Source organism: Manis javanica, chromosome 15, assembly GCF_040802235.1.
Source record: "Manis javanica isolate MJ-LG chromosome 15, MJ_LKY, whole genome shotgun sequence".
Taxonomy (NCBI): domain Eukaryota; kingdom Metazoa; phylum Chordata; class Mammalia; order Pholidota; family Manidae; genus Manis; species Manis javanica.
The window spans coordinates 19,218,931-19,240,441 of record NC_133170.1 but is presented as its reverse complement, the minus strand read 5'-3'; the positions used below and the strand labels follow the sequence as shown (position 1 = coordinate 19,240,441).

At 34.4% G+C, this 21,511-nt stretch overlaps 1 protein-coding gene across 6 annotated transcripts in view; it reads left to right on the top strand.

Moving 5' to 3' along the window:
- Positions 1-21,511, top strand: part of ATF7IP (activating transcription factor 7 interacting protein) — a 142,192-nt gene that overhangs the window by 44,207 nt on the left and 76,474 nt on the right. For 4 of the 6 annotated variants that reach the window (XM_073222359.1, XM_073222358.1, XM_073222361.1 and 1 more), the window contains exons 2-5: positions 5,034-6,550; positions 14,072-14,146; positions 15,485-15,630; positions 16,993-17,130. In XM_073222359.1, the coding sequence (XP_073078460.1) occupies positions 5,041-6,550; positions 14,072-14,146; positions 15,485-15,630; positions 16,993-17,130 (1,869 nt within the window). In that variant the 5' untranslated portion in view covers positions 5,034-5,040. Of the gene's footprint in view, positions 1-2,947; positions 2,994-5,033; positions 6,551-14,071; positions 14,147-15,484; positions 15,631-16,992; positions 17,131-21,511 lie in introns of those variants that run through there. The other 2 variants (XM_073222360.1, XM_073222357.1) reach the window with 2 other exon arrangements.

Sequence of the window (21,511 nt, the reverse complement as noted above, 5' to 3'; positions counted from 1 at the left end):
AACAATAGTGATAGGTGGGTATGAAAATAATCTTGTTACTTGGATTTAAGGTTTTGCTGGATTTTTAGTTATAGATGTTTTATGAATGTTGAGGACTATAGATTTTTTTTAAAAGAAATTTATATTTGAATTTGCAGATTTTAACCCATTGCGTAGAAAGGTGTGTTCTTGTTACGTATTGTCCATGTTTAACTCATTCCCCAACATTCATGGACATTGAAAGGAAGACAAATTTAAATTTAAAAGTGTAAATCTTATTTGTTTTTGTGGTATACTTAATGCATATTATATGAATTTAGGATTTTATGCCATTATGTTCTAGGTTACTTACATCAGACAAAGAACCTCACTAAAGTGTTACGGATCCAGGTTTTGACTATGTTTCCTCTAACCTTATTGTCTGTCTCCTGTTGCTGGGCAGGAATCAGAATGCTGGCTACTGATTGGCTGAGTTTGTGAGCAGCTCTTGAACAGCCACTTAAATTCTTGAGCTTTTTCAGCAGGCAGATTGTAGGCTGAGACATTACAGCTTTTGGTAATACTTCCGTTTGTTGTTTCCTAGTTCTGATCTCTGCTAGAAAGAAGAGTGAAAGGAGTGGGTGGAGGGGGACGAAGCAGAGGAGAAAGTGATGTTCTCACTGAAAAAATAAGAGGCTCATTGGGCTTTCCTTAAAAATAATTTACTTAAAATCTGTAAAAAATTTCTAAGTCATAGAAACTTTTTTGCAGGTAACACACCTTTCTTGGTTCTTTAAGAATAAATTCCTTTGGTAAAGATGAAACCCTTGTTAATGCTGTAGAAAAAGATTTTATTGGTTATGGTATTTCCCAGAGTTCTTAAATCTGAATATTAATGGTAAGATTTAGTGAAAACATTTTTTTTTTACTGCCGTCCTGAAAAAAATATTTTCAGGAGAAAGTAATTCACATTTTACAAGATATGGCAGACATTTTCTACTGTGAAATCTAAATGCTTTTCCATGTGAAAACGAGTTGCAGTCATGTTAGAGATTCATGATTCTAGTGTTGCCATCTAAAAGAGTATATTTCTTTTGTAGAATTGTTTTGTGAGTGACATCTTAGTTCCAGATGATGGTATTTAAAGTGATCCTTAGAAATGTTTTGTTTTGGCAGTGTAGCCATGGATACTTGTTTACAGGTAACACACCCTTTTCTAATGTGTATCTTCCTTAAATATACTTTGCTTATGCAAAATAGATTTTTAAAAACTTACTGCTGATTGGTTTGCACAGATATGGCCGAACTAGTTTGAACTGGTTGTTCATGCTGCTTCCTTATTGCTTTGTCTGCTTTTCATTATACTTAGAACCCGTGAAAGAATGGCTGTAGTGTGCTCCCTTGTGGGTATAGATGGTAGTTATTCTGTAATTCTTTGAATAGTACTTTATTATTAACTGAATTGAATGGCATTTTGTTGATAAAACCAGCTTGCTTGGATTATATTTATCTCTATTAAATGTATGGTGATGGCAAATGTGATGTTTGCGTGTTGGATTTTCTAATCAACATGCAAAATAGCAAAATAAAAGTAAGAGAAATTTGATTATGACTTAAAACATTCTGAATATACATAGGCAATTATGATAACTTTATTGAATGCTCACTACATTCTAAGTCCTTACTGTGTAGAATCTCATTTAATAATCACCACAACTTCCGTGTCAGGTACTGATTCTCCTCTTGTAATATAGCTAAAACTAAACGTCGTAATGTTCGTCAGCTTGCCCTGTATCACACAGTAAGTACATGGGAGTGCTGGAATGCAAATCCATGTTTCTGTCTGCAGAATTCATGCTCGTAGTGGACTTACTAAAAATTATAAAAATGTACTTCTTTTTAGAGAAATGTTTGCTTTTTATGACTGGCAGTAACTGCCAGCTAGCCATATAACAGCTGAGAAATGTGGATATTATGAGCTCAAAGTCCAAAAGAATTGCAGTTAAGTATTTGAAAATATTTAAACAGTCACCATACTCCTTAAGTTATAAATGTAATAATTTTGTATGTTCGGAGTCAACAGGGAAGAGTGACTAAAAAGTTTTCATTGTATCTTCTTTGCAGGAAAATTTTTAGTTAGAAGGGGTTTGGAAAAGATGGTGGGAAAATAAACTTGAAGTTTAAATTTTAGACTAATTACCCTTAAAATAGTGCCTATGATAATTTTTGCATTGACGTTTCTGTTCAATTGAAAGGTAATTTTTCTAGTTTCACTCAGTTCTATAAATTAAGTCTAGGAAGACAAAGAAATATAAGTAGTTAGCTTAAAGTGAGAGAAGGAATGTAGAATGTGCCATAATCTAGAGGTACTGTTACAAAGTGGTGGGTTCTCAAGCTATATTGGTCTCCAACTAATAGGCTGGGCCAGTGTTGTATGCCTTTCAGACAAAGGAACCAGTGGTATACCAGGAACACACCTGCATCTGAACAAATTGGGTTTGTTATTTGTTGGAGTGAGGGAGAATGCTCACTAGGGGAAACTGTGAGGGTACATCAGTAAAAGGATATTAAGAAAAAATCTAGTATAGATTTGGTTATAGTATAGGCTAGGTTATTTGGGGGAAGCTTGGAGGAAGCAGAGCCTCATTCTGGGTAGGGTGCTGTCAGAAAATGGGGACAATTCTATATTTGGGAATCTCATTCTTATCTGTAAGGAAGACAACCTGCAGTGAGTGAGGATTAAGCCTCCATTCGATAAAATGATAAAGAAGTAACCATCATTCATTTAGTCATAAAAGGAGAGTTCAGTATTTTGTGGATTGCACAGTGACCTTGTGTAATTTGATTGTTGAGGTGCTTTATGTTCAAAGAACAATAGGGCTTAGTTAGCTGTAAGCATCATCAGTTTATAATAACATTGAGGCTTAGCTGTGACTCTCAGATAAATTCCCAGGTGTCAGTGGCTTTTTTTTTTTTTAATCTATTCCAGCTAATGCAGGTATATCCTACCATCGTTCCTGCTGATAGTAGTGATGGTAAGTGCTATGCAATGTAAAAGCAATATTCTTCCTCCCTGTACATCTTAATCCTTAAGGGACTTTTTGTTTTATTCCATTATAGACTGATGACATTGTGTTTCTCTAGAACCAAATCCTACTCCTTGCCTTAACTGCTCTAGCCAAATGTTAACAAAGGAATGGTGATAAAGAGCATCCTTGCCTTGGTTCTGATCTTACTTCAATTAAGTATGATATCTGTAGTTTTCTTTATAGATAACCCTTATTAGATATGAATAGTTTTCTAATTTTAGGTTTTGGAGATTTTTAATTATGAGTCAGTGTTTAATTTTGTTGAATGAATATTCTGTATCTGTTCTGATGATCTTTTGTTTTATTTTCACCCTCTATTATGTTTATGTGGTGAATCAGATAGCTTGAATGTTTTTTTTTTTTTGCCCTCAAATAGCAGGGATTTATTGTCTCACAGCTGTGGAGGCTCTCCTGGAAGTTTGAAATCAAGGTGTTTCAAAGCCATGTTGCCTTTGAAGAAGCCAAGGAAGGATCTGCTCCAGACCTCTCTCCTGTGTCTTGTGTCTTAGCCTAACCCCAGTTTTCCAGTGATGTTCTCCCTGTGTGTATGTCAGTGTCAGATGTTCCCCTTTTTCTAAGGACATCATCATATTGAATTAGGTACTAATGACCTTATTTTCACTTGATTACCTCTGCAAATACCTTATCCAAATAAGGTCATATTCTGAGGTATTGGGCTCTAGGGCTCTAACTTATTTTTATCAAGTGGACACCTTGGTTTGGTCTGAAATAAAGCTATAATTCTTTATGATTCATTCATAATCTACACTGCTTAATTTTTGAACATGAAATCAAAGGTAGATTTTTTGAATGAGCTTCACATGTCACAATGTTTTATTACCTTTTTGAGAAACATACTTGTAAGTAACAGATGAAAGAAGAAATCATAATGGAAATTACAAAATATTTTAACAATGACAATGAAAACATGACATCAAAATATGAGATGCAGCTAAAGCAGTGCTTGGAGGGAAATTGATAGCTTTTACATGTATATATTACAAAAGAGGAAAGATAGAAAATTAATGGTTGATCTTTAATATGTTGAAGAACTGACAGTTTCTAAAGCAGCTGCACCATTTTACAATACCACCTTGTGTGGTATTGTAAATACCAGCATTGTGTGAAGGTTCCAGTTTGCCTGCATCCTTGCCAACAGTCATTATCTTTAATTATAGTCACGTGGGTGTGGAAGGGTTATATTGTAGTGATTTTGATTTTTTGATTTATATTCTGTGATGACTAATGTTAGGCATCTTTTCATGTTTATTGCTTATTGTCTATTGTCTATATAACTATGAAGGAAATGTCTACTCAGGTCCTTTGCTTATATTTAAATTGGGTTATTTTTGTTGTTACTTAGTTGTAAAAGCATTTTACATTTTTTATATGGAAGTCTCAACAAACACTGTCTGCAAATTTATGACTTATAAATATGACTTATGAAATGACTTCCGTGTGAGTAGTCTTTTCACTTTCTTGATGGTAATCTTGTGTTAATATGTTTACATTTCTGTTAATCTAGATATGTCTGGTTGCAAATATAATCTTTCCTTTTGTGTTCCTTAATTCTCCTTTTTTCTTTATCTCTATACCTCTTCCTCATTCCCCTACTGCTTTCTGTCTCTTACACTTTCATTTTTCTCTCTCCATTTACTTTTCCACTTCATTTACTTTTTTTATGCTTATGTATCTCCTCCAGACTCTGACTCCATTATATTACTGAGAATGAAAACTAGAAACTAACTAGTCACTTTTTTTCTAATATTTCTTTGTAATTGATCTTCTATAGATTATACTTGTTATCAATTTTATATCACATAAGTCTAACGAATACAAAAATTAATATAGCAAGGATTATTATGCTTTCTACATGTCATTATTTCAAAATTACATGAAGTGTTTCTTATAAGATCAGCAGTTTGCAGTAAGTCTATAATTAAGTGGCTTTTATTCAATTATTAATCTCTCTTTCTCTTTTTAAAGATTCAAAATGGATAGTATAGAAGAACCCCAGAGAAAAGTCTTTAAGGCTCGAAAAACAATGAGAGTGAGTGATCGTCAACAGCTTGAAGCAGTGTACAAGGTCAAAGAAGAGCTGTTGAAAACTGATGTCAAGCTATTAAATGGCAACCATGAAAATGGAGACTTGGACCCAACCTCACCTTTGGAAAATACTGATTATATTAATGACAAGGAAGAGGTGAATGGTATTGAAGAGCTTTGTTTTGACCCTGAAAAAAGTAAATCAGAATGGAAAGAAACACCCTGTTCCTTAAATGTAAATGTAAAAAACAAGCACGGTGATGATTTAAAGTGTGGACCTTTGTCTTCTAATAATGCAACTCCTGAACTAGTCTCCAGAGTGACTGCTGAACAAGCTTCTGGTGATCTGGCTACTGGAGATCTGACCTCTGGTGATTTGGCTTCTGAAGATGTGGCTTCTGAAGTATTAACCTCTGGTGATCCTGTCTCTAGTGATATCACCTCTGGTGATTCTGTCCCTAGTGATCTCACCTCTGGTGATCCTATCTCTGGTGATCTCACCTCTGGTGATCCTGTCTCTGGTGATCCCATCTCTGGTGAACCAGTCTCTGGTGAACTGGACACTGATGAACTGGTTTCTGGCAAAACAGTTTCTGAACCATGCTCTGGTGAACTGGTCTCTACTGAACTGGTACCTGATGAACCAGTCTCCAGTGTTCCAGCCTCTGGTGATCCAGCCTCTGGTGATCTGGCCTCTGGAGCTCTGGCCTCTGGTGATGTGACTCCTGATAATCCAGTGTCAGATGAACTGACTTCTGATGAGCCAACTTCTGAATCAGCCTTTGATTCCACTTTTGAACCAAGTTCTCTACCAGTTTGTGAATCAGTTCCTAAAACTGACAGTACAGAGCCTAATAGCAATAAAGGTGATGAACTTGAAACAAATGGGGATGATGCAAAGTCTGATGACAAAAATAAGGTTGATAGTAATATCGATGCTGATGAAGAAACTCCAGAAACAGGTGACAAAATTATTTGTTCAGATATGCCTCCTGAAAATCATAAGAAGGTAGAGGAAAATACTGTCACAGAACCTGCCCTTAGAGAGGAGGCTATATCTAGCAGTATGGAAATTGACCAAAGTGAAAAGAAAGAAGATGAAAATTCTGCAGACTTTACAGAAACCATTAGTGAAAAAGTTATAAAAGATGACAAAAGTGAGGGTATCTTAGAAAATACAGATTCTATGGAGACAGATGAAATCATTCCTATTTTGGAAAAGCTTGCACCTGCTGAAGATGAACTTACTTGCTTTTCTAAAACTTCTCTCCTTCCAATTGATGAGACAAATCCAGATTTGGAGGAGAAGATGGAAGGTTCTTTTGGTTCACCATCTAAACAAGAAAGTAGTGAGAGTTTGCCCAAAGAAGCCTTTTTGGTCCTCTCTGATGAAGAGGATATTTCCGGTGAAAAAGATGAGTCTGAAGTTACATCCCCAAATGAGACATATTTTCCAGGTTAGCATATTACTTAAATTTTAAAGATTTTGATTAGCTTTAATGAACTTTAATAGTCATTCATATAAAGTTTTACATTTCTTTTAGTTGCAGAGAAAATGGAGAATGATGGTGACTAGAATGATGTCTTAACTTCAAATCTTACCTTTGGATAACTTAGAATTACGAAGTATACACTCTGTGAGCAACATTATGTGAAGTGCTGAGGAAGATAAAAATAAGTAAAAAATATACTCCTTGCCCTTTAAGGGTCTTGTAGTCTAAGAAACAGAGTAAGATAGACCAAAATAATACTATGAGATAACAATTTCAACTCAGTACATAACCGATCAAAGTCCTAGCAGTTGTTCTTGCTATTAGTAACTAAATAACTCTGAATCTAAAAGCCTGTTTGTTTAATTTATTTGCTTCAAATGTAACAGATCACATTTTACAATTAATTTGCCTTTGCAGTCTGATTCTTTTAATATTCTTTGCTGGGAGAATGGCACCACCATTGCTTGAAGCCAGAAACCTAGTTGATAAAGACTTCATCCATTTATTTGGAACTACCCAACATTATCTTCCCCTTCATCTTCTGAAAGACCTTTCTGTAACCTGTTTCTTTTACTTGATTGTGTTCCTCTCTTTGATTAGATCCCTATTTTTAGATTAATTCCAAACCCTTACATAAAAGTTTTATAAACTAATGATTTGTTCAACATATATCTTCTCCCATCTCTTTTATTATTCCTAGAATAAAAGAGGAGAGAATAAGAAAAATCCTATTTTGCTTTCGTGGTCAGACTCAAATATCATTCTTACATTTGTAGTCTAAGAAACAGAGATAAGAAACGTTCTCAGTTCCTTTCAGACTGGCTTGAATATCATTATGTTCCCATTGTATCATTCTCTAAGCCTTAGAGCTCTGTGACTTTGTAGCATGAAATACAGGATCTGGTTTCTAGTTTGTTCAAAGGGAAAAAAAGGCAGGCCTAGGAGACAGGGTTTTTTCCCTCAGTGTATCATACCAGCTCTTGGAGATGGATGTTTTTTTTCTTAGTAAAAGATAACTTCATTTCCAAAGAGTGAGCATTCATTTCCTTTTTTTTAAATTTTTAAAATTTATTTTTATTAAGGTATGATTGATATACACTCTTATGAAGGTTTCACATGAAAAAACAATGTGGTTACTACATTTACCCATATTGTTAAGTCCCCACCCATACCCCAGTGCAGTCACTGTCCATCAGTGTAGTGAGATGCCAGAGATCCACTGTGTGCCTTCTCTGTGCTACACTGTTCTCCCCGTGATCACCCACACCATGTGTACTAAACATAATACCCCTCAAACCCTTTTCCCTCCCTCCCCACCCACCCTCCCCACTCTCCCCTTTGGTAACCACTAGTTCATTCTTAGAGTCTCTGAGTCTGCTGCTATTTTGTTCCTTCAGTTTTGCTTCATTGTTATACTCTACAAATGAGGGAAATCATTTGGCATTTGTCTTTCTCCACCTGGCTTATTTCACTGAGCATAATGTCCTCCAGCTCCATCCATGTTGTTGAAAATGATAGAATTTGTTTCTTATGGCCGAATAGTATTCCATTGTGTATATGTACCACATCTTCTTTATCCATTCATCTACTGATGGACACTTAGGTCGTTTCCATATCTTGGCTATTGTATAAAGTGCTGCGATAAACATAGGGGTGCATATGTCTTTTTGAATCTGAGAAGTTGTATTCTTTGGGTAAATTCCAAGGAGTGGGATTCCCAGGTCAAATAGTATTTCTATTTTTAGTGTTTTGAGGAACCTTCATATTGCTTTCCACAATGGTTGAACTGGCTTACATTCCCACCAGCAGTGTAGGAGGGTTCCCCTTTCTCCACATACTTGCCAGCATTTGTTGTTCTTAGTCTTTTTGATGCTGGCCATCCTTACTGGTGTGAGGTAATATCTCATTGTGGTTTTAATTCATATTTCCCTGATGATTAGTGATGATGAGCCTCTTTTCATGTGTCTGTTGGCCATCCGAATTTCTTTGGAGAACTGTCTTCATATCCTCTGCCTATTTGTTAATCAGGTTATTTGCTTTTTGGGTCTTGAGGCATGTAAATTCTTTATATATTTTGGATGTTAACCCCTTGTCAGATATGTTATTTACAAATATATTCCCCCATACTGTATGATGCCTTTTTGTACAGTTGATGGTGTCGTTTGCTGTACAGAAACTTTTTAGTTTGATGTAGTCCCATGAGTTCATTTTTGCTTTTGTTTCCTTTGCTCAAGGAGATGCGTTCAGGAAGAAGTTGTGAGCATTCATTTCTTAAGCCTGCATAGAGAGACAGGCCAGACTAGTCTTCGTTTTGAGGATTTAAAAGTAAACTTTAGTACTTGCCCTCAGAATAAAGACAAGAATTAAATTGCAAGCCATTAAATGCAAGGCTGTGAATACAGTAATAATGTTGGATTGGTATTCTAGGTATTGAGAAGACGGTGACTTTGTGAGATCATAGAAGTATTCAGGAAAGTGCTTTACTTTCACTATCTGTGTAAACAGTAGGGTTTAATGAAGAGAATCGCTCTTCATTGCAGTTCCATCCTATTTGCTCAGGCCAAACACTTAGAACCATTCTTATTTTTTTCTTTCAAAACCCATATCTAATCAATCAGGAAATCCTAATGGCCCTACCTTCAGAATAGATCTAGAATCCAGTGTCTTTTTACATCTTCACTGCTATCATCATCAGGCCAAAATAATGCCAGCTCACAAGGAAGGCTTAGTAAATATTTGTGGAGTAAATTAATAACTTGTTATGTAAGAGAAGTATATTATGGAGGACCGTGGTTATAATGCTCCAGCATTCTAATAGCATTCTAATCATTCACTGGGAAATGATTTCCAGTAAAGGAAAATGACATGATGAAATTTACATTTTGGAAAGAAAACAGGTAACAATGTTTGGGCAAAGTCATTCACTCAGTAAGTACTTACACAGAGAGTAGTATTGGGCCATATCCTTTAAGAACCCTGTTGGTAGTCTCCATAGAGAGTCATAGCAAATTTCATTTTTATTTAAAGAGTTTATATATTTTACCTTTCTGTCAGTCTTAGAGATTATGTCAGTTTGGAGATCATCTCTCACACATAATACTATTAAGTGCAGATAGATGAATATTAAGCTATCCATGTTTTGAAGATTCAAAGTTAGGTTTATCTTTGGGTATTTACTTGAGACTTTTATGTGATTGTATGCTATTAGATAGAGCAGAGTAAGTTTTATGATAGTTTGTAGCTAAACTTTTATTTTCTGTTCCTCTCCTGCAAGGAAATCTTGTGTACTATGAGTTGAAACAGTTTGTTCACTGGTTCTTAAGCTATACTCTGTTTTGTGTATATGGTGGCAAAAACTTGTTACATGTCATATTTGTTTCTGTGTACCTTCTGAGGTATTAACTTTGATCAGATTCTTTATTCTTGACTAATTTTTAATGTTTTCAGAACAATATAAGCTGAAGTATTGAAGTCTGGCTCTTTCTATCTATTGACTAACATTTATGTACTGTACAAATAAGAAAGCATAAACCTCTATCATTTCAGGCACTTCTTTAGCAGGTCTTTTTTAAATATAGCCGTATGAGTATGAACAACAAAACATAATGAAAAATATCAGAAAACAAACAGAAAGCTGTAATTTTACAGTAGTAGAAGACCTTAAAAAAGTGTTGGAGATACACCTTAGTAAGCCTGAAGACACTATCATATTATTGCATAACATATAATAACTGATATTCACTAAATGATTAAAATCATATTCTGTTTAAGAAGGCTAGAAAAGTAAAGATTTCTCTCTAGGAAAGTTCAAGCAACACTAGAGGAGGATGTACACATTAGTGATACCTTACATGCATTCTCCATCCCTTCCTGTAACTACTGTTCCTTTCTTCACTCTCAGAGCTATTCTGCAAGTTATGTCAACAAAGCTAGCGCCCTTTCTTCTCATCTTCTTTACTTGTTAACTTAATTGAATTTGATTTTCACCTTGTCAGTCTTGCCTCTTAATTTTCTCAATGAAAGTGGTATTGATGTTCATGCTGTTAAATTGAAGGGCATCATTATTTTGATTTTTATTCTCTCCCACTTGTATGGTGTCTTACAATACACCTTCCCTCTTGATACTCTTAGTTTTGGGGATAGTGCATTCTCTGTTTTTTCCTCCTTTTTGGCCTTTCTCATTCTGTTTCCTATGGAAAAATAGGAGGCAGAGCTCTCCTACATTTGCTTTTTCAGACATTGCTATTAATATTTTTGAGGAGGAAAATCTGTTTTAGAGTAGACCAGATTTGACATTAAATTCTGACATAGTTTCCTTTCATATTTCATTTCAGATTAAAAATATGTCAGTGGTTGATTTGTTTTTACCTGTTCTTTGGATCTTGAAGATAAATAAGATGAACATAAGTACTAAGGAGGATAATTGCACAGGCATAGAATTCAAGGTTTCTGTCTACTTTTGCTTTAGGTTAATACTGATAGAATTGCTATCAGATAGAATTGTTCAGTCATTTAAGATTTATTTATATTTCTTGTCTGTATTTATTATGTTCAGCCAAAATTCTTACCCCACTTACATTCATTTATTTTTTATATATTTGGCTTTTATTTGTAGAACCTCTTAATGTTTTACATTAACATGAAGTTGCAGATTTTTCTTTGAGGAAGATGAATCTGAAGCATATTTTGGAGAGAGGAATGTAAAAAGGAAGATCAGTTTCAAATTACTGTTTTTGCCCAATAGATACATGTCTAGATTTCAGAACAGAGGGTTGGACTGTCCAGAAAAATTTAAGAAGAGATGGCTTATAGATGCTTATTGAAATTGACTGTGATAAAATGAAATTACCTCAAGTGGGTATAAATGGAGATGAGAGGAGATTCAAGAACTGAGCTCTTGGCATTCCAGTGTTCAGAGGTTGAGATGAGGAAGAACCAGCAAAGGAGACCAAGCAAGGAGCAGTGCTTTGGGAAGAAAGAAAAACAGGAGATGTTGTCTTAGTAGTCAAGTAAAGGTAAAGGCTGTTTCATGGATGAAGGCATAATGAACTCAGCTCTATCAAATGCTGCTGTTTGTTCAAGTTAAGATGAAAGAGCAATATTTAATGACTTGGAGATCATTTGTGACCTGGACAAGGGGCAGTGGATTTAAAAGCCTATTTGAAATTGGATTTCAGAGAGAATTGAAGAATTGGAGACAATAAAATGCAACATTCCCCCCCCACAAGTTTTGCTTTAAAGGGGGGCATAAAAATTCACTGTGGAAGATAAAATTTGAACTTTATATTAGTTACATAAAACCTAAAAATTTCTGCAAAAGTCACATTATATTTTTCTGATAGGTCTTGTGAAGTTGAGAATCTTTGTATGTTTATTGGTCATTTGTGTTTCCTTATCTCTAAATAGCCTTTCATCTCCTTTGTCCATTTTTCTAATGTATATATGTCTTTAATCTGAGGAATTTTTTGTTTTCTTTTAAATATTCTCATAAAGCCAGTAATTTAACACATAGGATCAACAAACTGTGACCTGTAGGCCCTGTTTTTGTCAGTAAAGTTTTATTGGAACATAGCCCAATCTGTTTGTTTCCATAGTACATATTGCTTATCATTGATTCTCACCACGAAGACAATTAAGTAGTGGCATCAGAGGCCATGTGACCCACAAGACTGGAACTACTTAGTTTTTGGCTGTTTACAAAATGTTTGCAACCCCTTATCTAAGGCAATAGCTTTGCTAATATTTCTTTGGAATAAGGTTCTATATAGTGTAATTCTGAAAATGAGAACTAACTCCCTTGTGTAAATGCTATCTTCTAATCCTCGACAACACAGCTTTTCTACCTTTATTTAATGGAATTTTAAAACATAGCAGTCATCAAATAGATACTAAACATGTACTTTTTCTTAGCTCTTTCCCAAAGTTTTTAGGGTTACCAAAAATACAAGAGCTAGTACCTGCTGTTGGTGAGCTTACTGTCTGCTCTGGTTGAAAGAATACTGTACACAGAACCGTATGTGGTGACATGCTGACTTGTAATGAAGGCTGTATTGAAGACCAGAGGAATTATAGCAGAAATTACCTGTGAATGAAGACATTTTAAAAAAGACAGTCTCCTAAGTATTTGGATGAGCTTCAGGAGTCCCAGTAGCTACTTGAAATTATATTAAAATGTCTGTGTGCATGGGCCTTCAATTGTTATTTTAGGTTGAAGGAGGTCTACCTCAGATTCTCTAGAGGCTTTGTGAACAAAATAATTAAATAGAGTGCCTTGCTCCCTTCTGTAGAACTTCTCCTATCCCATTTTTCTTATCCCAAATTCTTTCCATTAAAAATTGTTTGTGTCTATTCTAAAATCCCAATGAGTATTTTGACCTAAGTGTTGAGTGTTGAAAAGCTGATCATGTCTTCTAAGCATATCTGGAAAATGGGAATTGGGTGGTAGGAAGAGGTTTTTGAGTAGAATGAAGGAATGTCAAGCTAAGCTTGACCTATCTGTAAGAGGAGAGGGAATTAATACATGCATAAAATAGGCAGACAAAACCAGGCCAGTTTGCTCTGCTGCATTCTGGGTTATCTGGCTTACAGTTACCCTAATTAGACCATGGCTAATTTTATTCTTTCGGTGCTATGACGATTTGCCAAACAAAGACTATGTAACCCTTCATCTCAAGCAACCCAATTACTCTGTTTTTGTGACTCTGGGAAGTTGGAAACTCAGGAGTTACCACCTTCAGTATTAAAATCAGGAGGATTTAGAAAACCATATGTAGGGGAAAAAATGCTTTGTAATGAGTTTGTAGTCTACAAGGGAGCAAAATGTATTTTCATTTCATTGAAAGGGGTTGAGGGATGAGGTGTTGAAGGATTTCAAATGAACATAAGGTGGTAAATGGAAAGTTAATTTTCTAATACTTATTTTGAGGCTTAAAAATAGTTTTAGTAATCTTTATGTACTTGTAAGATTTTTTATTTTTACTATAGTCAGGTTTTATAGCTTTACAGTTTTATTTTAATATAAAAATATATTTGTAGGAGCTTTAATAGGCTTATCAATAATCCTGGTGTCTGCCTATTTTCATCTAAAAGGTCATCTAAATTTTTTAACTTTGACTCCTGCCATCAGTGCTGTGGAGATTTAAAAAACCTGGTGTTTGGAGAAGAAATGTCATGTCAAAATCTTCATATATTGCTATATACCTTGTGAATACTGATTTTGGTTGCAGTATATGATGAAAGAGAGCATTCTTTATTGAAGCCTTTGAGAAGCCAGTTGCAGTGATATAAGGAAAAAATAGAAATACAAACATAATCGTTCTCTGCATTTAGTGATTATAAGTTACCTAAGAAGATACAGATTGATTGACCAAAGGCCATTTCTGGTCGACCCCTGGGATTTTACTTGTTGTTATAATGCAGTTGTATAGATATGAGCTGTTACTAATTCTAATGGAAGTAATATTTCCTTTTTCAATTTTGTTACAGCAGAAGAAGAAAGAAATGAAAAGGACCACAAACCTAAAGAAGAGCAAGCAGTTCATGATGAAAGACCTGAGAAAAGTAAGCATTTGCAAAACACCTAAACTAGTTTAAAAAACTGTAATTCATTGTTTCTTCTTTTAAGGCTGTGGAATATATTTTCCTATCCGTGATCTAATTGTAAAATTGTATAGTTGATGTAAGCCACAGAAATCATTGCATTGATGGCTCACCCAAGGATTTTTGAAAGTGTTATTTTATATACTATATAAATATTTATTTATTTATCTATTCTTTCAGTTCCACAAGAAAGATTTAAACTTAGTATTTCATAAGGTACTGTCTGAATGTTTAAGAGAAATTGTTTTAGATTTATGTTTAGAGCATGGCTGTAAGAATTTTGTCTGGGGTGATGTAAGTGAATGGAAGTATGTGGCTCATGTCTGTTTAAGGTTCTTAAGCTTCATGGGAAGGGGAAGTGATGGGACTGAGTGCTATTCAGTGTATAGGAATGTCATTGAACTAGAAGTCAGGAAACCTGGATTCTGAAACTCCCTGTCATGCTGTTCTCCATGTATGATTATATTAGGTATGATTATAAGAGAAGTTGTGGATAGAACTGGATTTAAAAAATAGGCACATAGATATGAATATAGAGTGAAGTGGAGAGGGAATAAATGTGGTCACGTAAGGACATTTGCCTTTTAATATGTGTAGAAATGTTATTATTCTTATACTTACTACATATTGAAATCAGAAAAAATTTGCTTAGATTTCATGAATGTTACCAGTATTTGAAATAAGAATTTTCTAAGATCTTTGAATATCTATTCTTTGCCAAATTTACTTTCATTAACTTAATTTTTATATATGTGAAATCATTAGGATTTATGTTAAGAATAACTATTATTCTGTTATTTTCCTAAGGCTGATGATTAATAATTTTTCCTAAATTTACTGAGGAAAACATTTACTCAGAAGGAAGAATTAAATAATTAAAGCTTTGTACAGTTGTTAGAAATATATGACATGAGAATGAAATCTGTATTTTGTCAGAGGATTCATGTGTACTATAAAGTTTAGCAAAGGGAATGTATTTGATTTCTTCTCATCTAATATTCATATTTTATTCATATTCATATTCCATCTTACTATGAAGGTTTCAAGGAAAGAATGTTGTGTGTTCACATTGTACATTGCTTAGCTATTAGGAAGTTCTTATTTAGCATATTGAAAATCATTTCAAGTTTAAAACTAAAAGCTACCTTCCTACTTTTCTGGTCTCAAAAACAATTCTTATGACTGACAGTGCTATTATGGTAGCTAGAAATAATATTTCTATGAGGATGTGGAGACTAGGCATTAATGTCTATAATAAAGACACCTGACTGACCAGACCATCATGCTTTTTATTCTTAGGTGAATTTTCCAGAAGAAAACGTTCTAAATCAGAGGACATGGACAATGTACAGTCCAAACGCCGTCGATACATGGAAGAAGAATATGAGGCAGAATTTCAAGTAAAGATTACAGCCAAAGGAGATATTAACCAGAAGCTACAAAAGGTGTTAGAGATTATATGTTAAAAAAACATATTTAGTCAAAAAAAGTACCATTTTTATTCTTCTAGGTTTTTGACATTATTCTGCATTTTACTGACATTGAGGTTTTTTATAGAAAGAAAGTGGTTGAGCTTATTGTTCTTAATTTTTTAATTCCTTCTGACTCTTAAAGCTATATTTTTTTTAACATGGTAGTAATTATCAAAATGGAAGAGAGAGATATGATGATAGTTGCTAGTGAAAAATCTTATCAGTTTTCAGATTTTTTTCTTCTATATTGAAATTTATTCTAGTAGAAACATTAGTTTTATATATTAACATTTTAATCTTTATAATAAGCAAGTTTTCATGGTTATAAGTTCCTACATTTAAAAATCTTTGTTATATACTTAGACTTAGTATTAAAAAAGGTAGAAACAAGTCTTTAGAAGAACTAGGGAAAGCAAGTACAGACTTAGGAAACTTCCCCCTATAACTGTTAAACTAGGGAGAGAAATACTGAAAATATGCAGTAATTAATATATTTTTCAAAATGTACTCAAAATGCTTATGACAAATGCCTTTTTAAGACAGGAATACCAAATGCAAGTGAAATTAATTTTTCAAGGTCTTAGAGATTTAATGATGAAATTATAAGTAATCTAGATTTTAAACGAATGTTGTTCTAATAAGATACAGTATACATATCCATACTAGAAAAAGGAATAGTGAGGGAGTAAAAAAACTGGCTTTTTGTCTCCGAGTTTCTTATTTATCATATGGAGATACTAATGCTTATTTAGCCATTCTCATAAAGCTGAAATATGAAAATAGCTTATGTGAAAGAATTTTGAGAACTGTGTTCTGGGAGTTTACTCCTCTAGAACAGTGTTACTCAAGTATGGTCCCTAGACATGTACCATGTGTCCTATTTGTTATGAGTCCATAATGAGATAAATACATAAATTGTGAGCAGACATTTAGAAATGGTCTATAGAAATATCATAGTCCAGTGACATACTTAGTGTTTCACGAGGTATCATCAGCAGATTAGAAATTTAAAAAACTGGTCCTTTTCTTTAACTGGTTTCTTTTAAATCATGATAGAGGATGTAGGAAGAAAAGATTAATACTTGAATTTCAAATTACTTAAAAAATTTCACCCCCTGGAAATTTTCTGTTTTACTGTATTCTCTTGTGGTAGATAGTGTATATGTTGAAGTGGAAGCTTTCAGCAGATAGCATTGTGTTACTGATGCCAACATGCTTTTTCATTAAGCTAGTTAATACATTTGTACTGTCTTACTAGTACTTAAAAATGTTTACTGTTTGCTGCCTGTTAAAATGCCTTCTTTGCTGTAAACAAAGGAATATATATTTCTTCAGGTTATACGCTGGTTGCTGGAAGAAAAAATATGTTCTCTACAGTGTCATGTATTTGATAAGACTTTGGCAGAATTGAAAACACGAGTGGAAAAGATTGAATGTAACAAGAAGCATAAAACAGTTCTTACTGAACTACAGGTTTGTATATAGACTTGAAGTATATACCCATGTGTCATCATTTTTATTTTCTGCTATACGTCTTCAAAGTTGACTTTAAAGTACAATTAACTACTTATTAGAAGTAAAAGGAGCCTCCTTTAGATTGCTACAGTTGCCATAAAACATGTACCATAAACTGGGTGGCTTGAACAGCAGAAACATTGTCTCAGGATTCTGGTGGCAACACACTGGCAGGATTGGTTATTTCTGAGGGCTGTGAGGAAGAGTCTGTTCTTGTGTCTCCTCTAACTTCTCGTGGTTTACTGACAGTCTTTGGTGTTCCTTGCCTTGTGGAACCATCCCCCTGATCTCTTGCTTCATCACATTATGTTGTAGGTATTTCTGTATGTGCCCTGATTTCTCCTTTTGACAAGGATTCCAGTCATAGTGGATTGGGGCCTGCCCTACTCCCATATGACTTCACCTTAACTGAGCACCTCTGCAGTGACCCTCTTTCCAAGTAAAATAACATTCTGAGATACTCTGGTTCAGAGTTCAGTAAGTGAACTTTTGAGATACACATTTCAACTCGTAACAGTTAGAGCCTAGAAATTATCTAACTTAATGCTCCTTAAATATTTTTTGGTCATTGAATAAAGACTGACATTGTGTTATGTCATAAGTATTAAATAGTATTTGCTGCAAGTAATACTATTTATGTTAATCTACTTCCTGCCTTGGATCTTTCTGTGTTGATCTATGTTTGTTAATAATTACAACTTTTTAATTTTTATTAAATATAGCTATGCAAACATACAGCTGAACTTGTAATCAGCTGAAATGAGCACATGATAAAATTCTGTAATAATCCATTTTATTCAAAGACTAAGAAACTGGAAATTTTTTTCGGTATATCCTGTCATAAGCAAATGTGTGCTTTCTGTTAGGCTATCTGAAATAGGAACATAGTTCAAGATACTGAGTTGAAAACCGCTTATAGAGCCTTATTTTATAAATGAGGGAAAGGTAGCCCATGAAAAGAAGTTACCATTTCCCAGTTATAAAGCAGATTGCAGTCAAATGTAACTAGAATTTATGTATTATATTTCTCAGTGTTAAAGTTATTTTCTTGGTTTTACATGCTAATTTTGTCTGAAGTGAGACTTTACTAAATATGAAGGTCTTTGTAGTAATTTTGTAATGCACCATTTAGGACAACACTAGTTCTGTTTCTTACTGTTAGCAGGTCTTTTATGTAGTGATAGCATTGTCTAATTGTTAAACTATTTTACTAGTACGATTGGGAGTTTTGAATGAGAACTTGAAAATGTCTGATAATTTTGTTTTTCAGGGTCTATAAAAAACTTTAATTGGAACACAGCTGTGCTCATTCCTTTACATGTTGTCTTTGGTGCTTCTGTAATACTATAGCAGAGTTCAGTAGTTTTGTCTGGCTCTACGATCTAAAAGAGTACATTTATTCATTGTTTCTTATCAGTTCCATGGCTGCAACGATTTTTTTTTTTTACTTTTTTCTTTTATTTTTTATTTTGGTATCATTAATGGTATCATTAGTTTGGTACAAAATTGAATTTTATTTTATTAAAATAAAAATCATTAATGGTATCATTAATTTGGTACAATAACATGTGCAACATTATGGTTACTAGACTTCCCCCATTATCAAGACCCCACCACATACCCCATTACAGTCACTGTCCATCAGTGTACTAAGATACTATAGAATCACTACTTGTCTTCTCTGTGCTATACTGCCTTCTCCGTGCCACACCCCCACATGTGTGCTAATAGTAATGCCCCTTTATCCCCCTTATCCCTCCTTTCCTACCCATCCTCCCCAGTACCTTTCCCTTTGGTAACTGTTAGTCCATTCTTGGGTTCTGTGAGTCTGCTACTGTTTTGTTCCTTCAGTTTTTGCTTTGTTGTTATACTCCACAGATGAGTGAAATCACTTGGTAATTGTCTTTCTCTGCCTGGCTTATTTCACTGAGCATAATACCCTGTAACTCCATCCATGTTGTTGCAAATGGTAGGATTTGTTTTCTTCTTAAAGCTGAATAATATTCCATTGTGTATATGTACTACATCTTCTTTATCCATTCATCTACTGATGGACACTTAGGTTGCTTCCATTTCTTGGCTATTGTAAATAGTGCTGCAGTAAACATAGGGGTGCATAGTCTTTTTCAAACAGGGCTCCTGCATTCTTAGGGTAAATTCCTAGGAGTGGAATTCCTGGGTCAAATGGTATTTCTATTTTGAGTTTTTTGAGGAGCCTCCATACTGCTTTCCACAATGGTTGAACTAATTTATATTCCCACCAGCAGTGTAGGAGGATTCCCCTTTCTCTACATCCTTGCCAACATTTGTTGTTTGTCTTTTGGATGTTGGCCATCCTAACTGATTTGAGGTAATAACTCATTGTGGTTTTAATTTGCATTTCTCTGATGATTAGTGATGTGGGACATCTTTTCATGTGTCTATTGGCCATCTGAATTTCTTTGGAGAAGTGTCTGTTCATCTCTGCCCATTTTTTAATTGGATTATTTGCTTTTTGTTTGTTGAGGTGCATGAGCTCTTTATATATTTTGGATATCAACCCCTTATCAGATATGTCATTTATGAATATATGCTCCCATATTGTAGGTTATCTTATTTGTTCTCTGATGGTGTCCTTTGCTGTACAGAATCTTTTTAATTTGATACAGTTCCACTTGTTCATTTTTGCTTTTGTTTCCCTTACCCGGGGAGATATGTTCATGAAGAAGTTGCTCATGTTTATGTCCAAGAGATTTTTGCCTATGTTTTTTTCTAAGAGTTTTATGGTTTCATGATTTGCATTCAGATCTTTGATCCATTTTGAGTTTACTTTTGTATATGGGGTTAGACAATAATCCAGTTTCATTCTCTTACATGTAGCTGTCCAGTTTTGCCAACACCAGCTGTTGAAGAGGCTGTCATTTCTCAATTGTATGTCCGTAGCTCCTTTATTGTATATTAATTGACCATGTATGTTTGGGTTAATATCAGGACTTTCTATTCTGTTCCACTGGTCTATGGGTCTGTTCTTGTGCCAGTACCAAATTTTCTTGATTACTGTGGCTTTGAAGTAGAACTTGAAGTTGGGAAGCAAGATTCACCCTGCTTTATTCTTCCTTCTCAGGATTGCTTTGGCTATTCGGGGTCTTCTGTGGTTCCATATGAATTTTAGAACTATTTGTTCCAGTTCGTTGAAGGATGCTTTTGGTATTTTGATAGGGATTGCATTGAATCTGTAAATTGCTTTAGGCAGGATGACCATTTTGACAATATTAATTCTTCCTAGCCAAGAGCACAGGATGAATTTCCATTTGTTAGTGTCGTCTTTAATTTCTCTTAAGAGTGTCTTGTAGTTTTCAGAGTACAGGTCTTTCACTTCCTTGGTTACGTTTATCCCTAGGTATTTTATTCTTTTTGATGCAATTGTGAATGGAATTGTTTTCCTGATTTCTCTTTTTGCTAGTTCATCGTTAGTGTATAGGAATGCAACAGATTTCTTTGTATTAATTTTGTATCCTGCAACTTCACTGGATTCAGATATTAATTCTAGTACTTTTGGTGTGGATTCTTTAGGGTTTTTTATGTACAATATCATGTCATCTGCAAACAGTGACAGTTTGACTTCTTCCTTGCCAATCTGGATGCCTTTTATTTCTTTGTGTTGTCTGATTGCTGTGGCTAGGACCTCCAGTACTATGTTGAATGAAGGTGGTGAGAGTGGGAATCCTTGTTTTGTTCCCGATCTTAGGGGAAAAGCTTTTAGCTCCTCATTGTTAAGTATAATGTTGGTTGTGGATTTGTTAACTATGGCCTTTATTATGTTGAGGTACTTGCCCTCTATACCCATTTTGTTGAGAGTTTTTAATCATGAATGGATGTTGAATTTCTTCGAATGCTTTTTCAGCGTCTGTGGAGATGATCATGTGTTTTTTGTCCTTCTTTTTGTTTATGCGGTGGATGATGTTGATGGATTTTCAAATGTTGTACTATTCTTGCATCCCTGAGATGAATCCCAGTTGATCATGGAGTATGATCCTCTATATATATTTTTGAATTCGGTTTGCTAAAGGTTTGTTGAGTATTTTTGCATCTATGTTCATCAGGGATATTGGTCTGTAGTTTTCTTGTGGTGTCTTGTCTGGTTTTGGTACTAGAGTGATGCTGGCTTCATAGATTGAGTTTGGGAGTATTCCCTTCTCTTCTGTTTTTTGGAAGACTTTAAGGAGAAATGAGTATTATGTCTTCTCCAAGTGTCTGGTAAAATTCAGTGGTGACTGGTTTGGGGGTTTTGTTCTTGGGTAGTTTTTTGATTACCGATTCAGTTTTGTTGCTGGTAATTGGTCTGTTTAGATTTTCTGTT